Source organism: Bradysia coprophila, unplaced genomic scaffold, assembly GCF_014529535.1.
Source record: "Bradysia coprophila strain Holo2 unplaced genomic scaffold, BU_Bcop_v1 contig_428, whole genome shotgun sequence".
NCBI classification, from domain to species: Eukaryota; Metazoa; Arthropoda; class Insecta; order Diptera; family Sciaridae; genus Bradysia; species Bradysia coprophila.
The window spans coordinates 7814-17273 of NW_023503680.1; the positions used below are offsets into that span (position 1 = coordinate 7814).

The following is a 9460-nucleotide window of genomic DNA, read 5'->3' on the forward strand; positions in this document are numbered from 1 at the left end:
CATGCTTCGTATATTAACTAAAATAAAAACCTGGCCATTCATCATTGTCCGTGGTATCGTATTTTGTCTTATTAAGTGCCAATAACCTCCTGATTGCATTGAAACGTTAAAATTTGATGAACTATACCAAAATTAACACATAATTCAAATTAAGATTCGATCATCATTAACCGAAAAAAGGAACCATGCGGTACACAATTGGAATTGTATAACAATTATTTCAAAGTTTTGATTTCAATTTAATTAAACAAAATAAAATTTATCACGGGGTCAAGCCATTTAAAAGAATGAAAAGAAAAATATTTTGACTTGAAAAATTGAAAGTAAAAACCGAACACAAAACCTATTCTTTTTCGCAATTGGCAGCTGGTGAATCAGTTAAATAATTATTTGTGTGATTATTTCTTTCCAGGATGTTAATACTAGATGGCTGCAGTTAGCCAACATGCAATGCGGCGTCATCCAGGAGGACCTTTGGATCCTTCGCCATCATTCGGATCAACACCGTATTTTGCCATTGCTCACCAACAAGTAAGTTTGTTAACAGTCAAATAGTAAAAATCCATAGACTATAAAAACAACCCAGGCTCGTACTGGCCATACTGTAAATTCTGGCGATTCCCGAAGGGTCTTTTAGATTGTTATATCAAAGCTTTTGATTTCTGGGCATTTTACAAGTTGTATGTAACCCAAGTGGCTTTTTCGAGCTAGCGCGGCCCTAAAACCAATACAATATATTCTGAATTAATTATGTGTTCCTTGAATGCCTATACATATTTGACCATAGGTAAGGAATTATCGAATGTTTGTGAGTATATCGGAAATTGTTGTTTTATCGTCTCAACCACAACCCTTTTGTAACGTCAGAATGAGTCAATTTTACGGTGATTCAACATATATTGCTTTCAATAACCTCTACTGTTACCTGTAATTCTTCTCTACATTCATATAATACTAGGGTAGCAAGTCCTTGTAATCACAAATTCAATGAAATTTCAGATAAAAATGTCTAAGCCTGAAAACCCTAAAGAAATATTTCAGGTCATTGTATGTCAGATATAGTGAAATCCAACTTGGATTATCGAAGATACAAGATGTATAAGATACCCAGTCAGTATCAGGTGAAGATCAGGGTAAAGTCAAAATAGGGTTCGGGTAACCATAAAGCATATACGTCCCCAAACTGACCTGTTCCGAGAACTCACCTGTATGTACGTACATAATGGAATTTGGATATTTAGTTCCGAACTTTAGCTAGGCAAATAATTCCAAACGTAACTTTTCATAGAGTTTCGCATTGAGAATAGAAGACTTCTTAAGTCTTCTCGCAACCAGATAAAATTTGTTTTCATCGCTGAAAATATATTTATCGTCATTCCATTATTCCTCCGGTCCCGTCCACTAAAAGTTCGTCGAAATAATACAATGAGAAAGAAGTTGTTGATTGCCAATTGTGAAAATCATTATTTAATTATATTATACAAGTCGTAGACTTTATACAAATTAAATTTACGTTTCTCGCTTCTTTTTAATAAAAAAATCCAATTCATCGATATATTTAAGCAATTACCTCATAGATGTTGTTGAAGAAATAACTCAATAGCAATCTTCTCTTCCAATTATAACCAAATCAAACCTACATAATTGCTATCGATATTTTCTCCACTTAACAAACCGAAAAAAATGCCAGAATCAATATTAAGATTTCATTAAGACGTTAAAACTAACTGGCTGTGAATATATTTCAAGTAACCAATTCACGGTAATACAAGCACTTTATAGGTGTAAAGATATAATAGTGCACCATACCGTCATCGATCTAACTTTTGTAACATATATTTCAGTTCTTATTATAAATTCCCTTTCAATTTCCCTCTCACTTTTTGTTTTAAATTTGTTTTTATCAAAAAAGATTTATTAGAAAGTCTTGCAGACGAATTATATTATGGTTGTTAGACATATGTATTATGTAGTGTATATATCGCGAATATATTTTACCAGTAAAATTTAATAATAAAAATCGGAACTGGAATGGTTTTTTGTTACTTTTTTTCGTAATACACACACAATAAACTGTAATTTATGCGATTAGCGATTATTTTTTTAAAAAACGTTCACTATCTTGTACTCATTTACATCCTGCGATACAAACGGAATTACAATTATACAAATTTTACGTCGGACATAGCACTTCAAATATTGTTTTCATTGTTATACGATTGAACCCAACGTCGGTATATTTATTCAATAAGATGCGCAAAGTACAACGGAAATAGTCGATACAATGCTGGATGTGTACATTATAATATATCTACCATACATTGTCTCAAGTACAATGTCAATGTGACAAGATATTGCACTTAAAGAGTTAGAAATGTACACGACTATCAACACCACGTATTCAGCTACAGGTTACACACGTCTACAATGCATATCGTGTAATTAGTGATTTGATTCAAAACAGAAGAAAACACCAATTTCAGTTCGTACACACAATCCGTAAAACACAATTCCATGTTCCATGTGTAAAACGGAGTATCAGCGAAATTGCGAGAAAATCTTTTTTTATTTTATTATTTAAAAAGTGAAATCGTGGGTATTTTTTTCCCTTTTTATCGCTTAATTTCATTATATTCTTATGTTCAATTATGTTTTTCGAACATGCGAAACTAAAAGTGTTTTTTCTCGTCGTTTCCTTTGGATTTGGTTCCAAACACAAGGTTACAACGAGAAACAGTTTCGGAAGTTCATTGTAATTTTAGTTCCATCACAATGTTATTGTCTAAAAATATTTCACGGATCTTTTAGATTAAAGAAAAAAAAAACCGGACATGGACATGTTTATCGTAATTGAATATCATTTACATTTTGACTGTTTAAGTTTGCTTCAATTATCTAACAATTATTAGCTTACGAACGAAAGTTTTTATATGAGATCGACTACATAGTTCACTTAGAGGAGCCATGAAATCTACATAAAATGTAATTAACTGAAACCGTACAGCAAAAGTTTTTAATGTGAAAATTCAAACTCTCGGAGAAGACGGCGAAATTTTGTATTTATCAGATATAGACACTTAACGCTGTGCTGATATGCAGATAAGTTTTACAATAGTTCTATAGGTTGAATATTAGATAAGGATCCATTAAACAGTTTATTGCTTCACCACACCAATGGGGAATGGGTAATAGACAAAATGTAAACTGTTTTCATGCAACACACCTTTGGTGGAAATCGGATCCATGAGAAGAGAACCTTTAAAATCCAAGTTTATCAAGTTTATCGAGCAAGTTGCCCAGAAACTTACTAAATGTTGACCAAAAAGTTTACGTACACTTAATTGAAATCAGAGGCCTTCATGTCTTCACATATTCTAGAATATGGTATCGTGTTCATCATTTAAACCGCAACAACGTACATGGACAAAAAGTATAGTGTAAATACCGAATGCATGCATAAATACATCTTTTTTTGCAACGGGAACGGTTCACTTAATTTCAAAGAAAGTAATTGATAGATTATACCTTTTCCGCTCGATAAACGAATAACAATTATTTCTTAATTAAATATGCGACGAGTACGAGAATGATGTTATTCAATCGCAAATCAAATCATTTTCATATTTACACCAAAATTTATGTTTGAAACCTTAAATTAACAATATTGTTTCATACATTTTTTTCCGTTTTTTTCATGTAACAATTTGTTATTTGATGATAAATTACAGCTAAAAAATGTATTATAGAATTTACTTGTTTGCCTTTTTTTTCCACTTACATTTATATGCATTTCAAAACGGTGTGGGCAGGTACTTTCGTTTTATTTTTATTTACTTTTCGTTTGAAACGTAATTGCAAATGAATTTAATGTTTTAATTTCAAATTAAATACCTTGGTGTTTGAATATCATTTACAATTTTGATTCAAACCGCTTTTGGAGGAGATATGCGTGTGTACAATTGAAAATTCAACGGAACGTCGTATTAACTCATAACGTAATAGGAACATTAATTATAAAATAATTTCCTTAATTTCGTTAACAATAGGATGGCTAATTTCACTGTTCAGAGATTTGTAAATAAACAGCATGAACGGAATAAAATTCTCTCTGGTTATGCGAGCGCGTATATGAATTTTGAAAATCGCATAAAATGTTCCTTTAATGTCGCGTTCATTTGAAATCATTAAGTACGGTCATTCAACATTTTTGATGGACAATTAAAAGAAACTTTCAAAATAGAATTGACCATTCAGCCAGACATAATAGAGTCATTTCGGTTTGTTCGTTATTACTTAATTTAGTCATTGTATTTTGCTATTAAAATGTCATGTTATGTTAATTGCAAGCATGCTAATAGAGGAACAATCAAGTGCTTCGTTATCATATAATCGTAGGTTGTTTCTGCGATTTTGTATTATGATGGAACTATGTTTTTTTTTGCATTAAGTAACGGTCACATTTTGTAATCAAATTTATTTGCTCGTATAATACAGCTGTGTATTGTATATTACAATATTGCATCAGACTGAAAGTGTTTACATGATACAAGGAATTTTTCATTTCAATGGCATGGTAATTGCAAAGCACACAACTTTTTTTTTGAACGCATTATACGTCGAGTATGTTAAGATCTATTACAAAAATGGTAATTTTTCCCGTTTTTTTAATTCCTTTTCACACTTCGCTAGAACTTCACATGAAAACATTCATTTCACTCTGTACATCGCTCTGTATTTTATCGCAGATTTAATGAATTGCCAATCATTTTTATCAGGAAACTGTGTGATTAATAGGCAGAATGACCGCTGTCTTTCCAATGCTTGTGGGTCTTTATATCTGAACGAACAATGTTGCAGATTTTTGTTATTTATGTGAAGATTTATCTAACACTCTGACACTAATTTATGGAGAATATGTTTCGTGACAAATTTGATTCTTATCGTGAATTTGACTGACGCTCTAACCATTCGCTATCAAAATTGTATCCATTTAGGTTGGAATTTTTCATTATTCATTGTTTATCCGTTGATAATCCATGTAATAATCCGCCAACGGAGTTACGACTCTGACAAAATTTTTACACCGTTAAGACATAATCTAGAGAAGAAAAAAAGCATTACAGCATGATGAAACTGTCGACTCAATTGTTTCAGTGAACTTAAAATTTCACTCAGGATTGTGAGTTCATTCCGTTTACTTTAATTTTAATAAGTTCCAAGATCCACAACTCATAAAAACGTAATATGTCCATAAACGCTCATCATCGTTAAACAATGTGACTTGTTGTAATCAAGCACATCTAAAACGAAACGAAGCGATGTAACGCATAAACTCAGAGTTTATAATATCATGAGCCGAGCACCGTGATATGTCATAAAAATGTAAAATAAGAAGACATCATGCATCCCATGGTAACACGTATTGCGTTCATTGCGATATGATGTTACGGGTAATGTTTACTGAATTGGACAATTTCAAGTCTTTGATGTGTATTTTTCGCTTATTATATGTGTCTACTTAACGTACAGAGAATGTATACTAATTGAAATAAAGCATTTCTTTGTAGGTTTACTTCAATCTACTATAATCGTAATCCATCTTAATTACACTTTCAAGTTACTCTTATAATCCGGTCTGACATTGGTAACGTGTCAAGCCATATTATTTCATCCAGACAACCGTGTGTCTTAGAATTGTTTTAGTCTTGTATAATGTCTAAGTCAATGTTAAAATAGGATTCCTATTATAGGATGTATCGAGTAGTAATTTTATCAGGTGATTTTTAAAGTTTACATTTATTTGCAACCTCAACCATTTAAAATGGAACTCCGAAGTTCCTATAAAGTTATATCGTATTATCATAAGAAAACTTTGTCCATTGAATTTCTCTGTCGGCTCTTTATGTCGGTTGCAGTAACAACTAGTTGAATTTTTCGTATCTGCTATACACATGCCTTCGACCAGATTATTGAGTGAGATACACTTCATAATGGTGCACTTAAAATAAAGAATGCATACAATGCACTTTACCCTCGTTGACATTTCATTGGACATTATGCGAAACATATTTTCGTTTTTGATATATTAAAAGAATTTTTATACCTAAAAGTATATTCAAAATGATGATGTGAACAAAAATGTTCCTGGATATATCAATTCTTCTGAAAAATGTACGGAATTCTCGCTTCCTTCTCAGATATTTGTGAAATTACGACTTCTTGCTTCTTTTAAGAATTATGAAATGTCAATCTAGATTTTCATAGCAAAGATTATTTTGCAATAAATTTAAATTGATTTGCACATATTTTACGACGATTACATTTACATCATGGATAGTGATGAAGCAGTGAACGTAATAAACTTTTCAAAATCGGCAAGCTTATCGCTCTATATTCATCAAATCTACATCTTCTTTTGTTTAACTTATAAGCTAATTTCTTACGCGAAATCTTATACTTCATTTTTTTTTGCCATTTAGCCAGATATAATCGCTTATTTTTGTCATCGGTGTCGATAACAGATGACTGAAAGGCTACAAAAACGAAGCTCGTCAACATTTACCAAAATTTCCATCGAACCTTATTCATCAAACTATACTACATAGTTCGACTGAATGTCGTATATGTCCAGTTATGCAGATAATTGAAGAAGTTATTTTTGCATGAACTCTCCAGAGCTTTGGATAGTCCACGTTCGTTGCTTGCAACCGGAGTAGAAATTTATTTTTACTCTATATTCAAGGTATTCAATTCATATTGATGACTGATGTCATGCTCACTCTGCTGATCCATTAGAGACTCAACGCTTTTTGAGTTATGATATTTTTATCATCGCTATAATAGTACATTTCGAAATAATTCTTGTCTGGTTTGGAAAAATTCTACGAAGCGTTACAATGCACGACTGTATTCCGCATGGTGTACCGTAAAAATGTGTTGTTATTTATTTATGTATATCATTGCAAATTTGGAAAGTGTGGTTAAATTGATATGCATGCTGGAATTCTTTTTTATGTATTTATTTATTCAGTGCAAAGAAAAATGGCTTTAATGTGCTTATAAATTGGATTATTTGGAGCAGATGAAGAATTATATTTGTAACGTAACAATAAATTTATTTTATTTTTTTATGTTCATAATTTACAGAGTTGTTGTAACCGGAAGTGAGAATTGTAATCTCTCATTTCTGTTGGTATATAAATTTTAAGAATCTTATTAAAGTAGGTTAGCTAATGTTTATTTCTTCTTCTTCTGTGTACTGTTGTATATACAGTCCGATTATGTAAATAAACGTGAATGCAATTTTAATTTGCAAAATTCATTGAAAATTAAGATGTTAAGTTACACTCAATGCAACAACAAGTCTAATATTCGCTTTTTTATGTCCATTCGCAGCCCCTCCCAGTGGACAAATCAAAGAAATCATGGAGCCAACGATTAAAGATCACAAAATCCGACAAACAGCTAATATACAACGATGTCGAGCCGTTAGCCCAAAGTGCTTTGTCTCGTTCGATGAAGTATGCGGAACCATGGCTATATGGAACCATACGCGGAATACCAGCGCCGTTAGCCAATCGTCAACAAATGTTCCCTCAGCATATGGCCGAATTGGCAGTCGTTGTCTGTTCATGTCCTGAATACTTAAATGGTACAAAAGTAGATTTTAAGAAGGCCACCATCTGCAAAAAATGCCGAGGATCTCGTTTACCGCTGGCACCGATGGGCGGAACAATGCGTCTGCACTCAACAACGCCAATAATGCACGCTGCCAGAGGTAGTGCTGGTACAGTGAGACTACCATCATCGTACAGCATGAAACAAAGACCATCCATTCTGAACTCGGAAAATGATCCGTACGATATGATGCGCAGAAATCGATTAGTTTCGCCTGAACTACAATCATCGGCTAAAAAAGCAAATAAAAATCGAGCAAAAAGCTCTAGTCCATCGCGGAGTAGAAGTCGCACCAGAAAATCTTCATCGCCCGTATCAAAAGTATCAAATAGTTCGGAGAGCCGCAGTCGTAGTGTTAGTCGTAACAATGTAAAGGAATGGAATGAAACCGAATCGGACACCGGTCGTCGTTCAATACTACAGTGTGAAGTGAACGCTTATGAGTTGATCTCAAATATATCGCATAACAACGAGTTTTCCCCTGCGCATGATGAATACGATGTTCAGATCAGAGACAAAGCGAGTGACTTAAATGTAACGGAATTGGCTGGTCAACGTATCAGAATATCGGGATCGATGAACTATTCGACGCACGAGGATGTCGATGCATTTATTTACGAACCTATTTCGGTCATCAATGAACCTATGAGTTATGAAGACAATTTCTTTCAAAATTTATCGTCACCAAAACCATCCGACGATCATGTCTTACCGACCCGCCCTCCTCGTAATAAAACTCAAGATCCATCCAGTTCAATTTCCAATTCAACGGAAAATGAAAGTACTGATACTAGTCCAAAAAGTGAATATATGCTTACATCAGCTACATTGTCTCATTTATCAACCGATGTAATTACAAATTATCCAACACACACCATCAAATCAATACTGAAACGTCCACTATCTTCACCGAACCAAACACCTGCAATTGAATACAATAAACCCAAACCAAGTACATTAATGTTAGCACACAAAAACCGGCCGAAATCAACATCATCATTGGTCGATAATACCATTGCCAATGGCAAAATAAATATTGTTCCATCAGCCGCCAAAACCGTAATGAACGTCGATTATAAAAATATTAATTTTCAAGATAGAGAAAAGCGTCATTCAGCGTCAGGCTCGCAATTTTATATACCTATGCCACAACGAAAAAAGGTAACCAAATATATTGTCGGTTCACCTACGTTCTGTTTTTTTTACCATTGTTTTTCTGATCAATTCATTAAAGGTACAATTTTTGGTTGAAAACGAAATTATTCACGACGATACAATCGCTGCTGGGGAAATAAGCGGTACTAATGCATCTGAATACAGCGACGTAGACATATCATCGACTCAAATTGCAACGAATAATTCGAACGATTATGCTGATTGCATAGACAACAATAATGACCAAATGAATGGATTTAATCGAAATGAACGTAATGCTATTGTTGAAAAAGTGGAAAACTGTTTACCCGTTGGCTGTAGTTCTTCGGTGAAATCCATTTCTTCGGAAAACAGTACACTGAATATTAATGGGAGCGTGGATTTAAGATGTATCAGCAATGTTGAAGAAGGTAAGTTCAATGAAAATGCAATTTCATTTTTTTTAGATGTGTAATTTTGCTGTTTGAAGGGTGCTCGGCGCTCGTTGTGTGCATTGCAAGTGGAGAGATTTGAAATTTAAATTGATTGTACACATTATGGGTGCATTTTGAATTCGCCCCATTGTGCTGCTAAACTTTCTCTCAATATGTTCGACATAAACAAGAGTAGATCCTACAGGATTTCTGAA

At 33.2% G+C, this 9460-nt stretch overlaps 1 protein-coding gene across 1 annotated transcript; it reads left to right on the top strand.

Moving 5' to 3' along the window:
- Window positions 1-409: 409 nt before the first annotated feature.
- Window positions 410-9242, top strand: LOC119082450 (the record flags this gene model as incomplete). Its single annotated transcript, XM_037191973.1, has 3 exons — window positions 410-531; window positions 7396-8838; window positions 8912-9242. Coding segments are annotated over exons 1-3 (1879 nt in total), but the record flags the coding sequence as incomplete, so codon positions are not given.
- Between the last annotated feature and the right edge of the window lie 218 nt (window positions 9243-9460).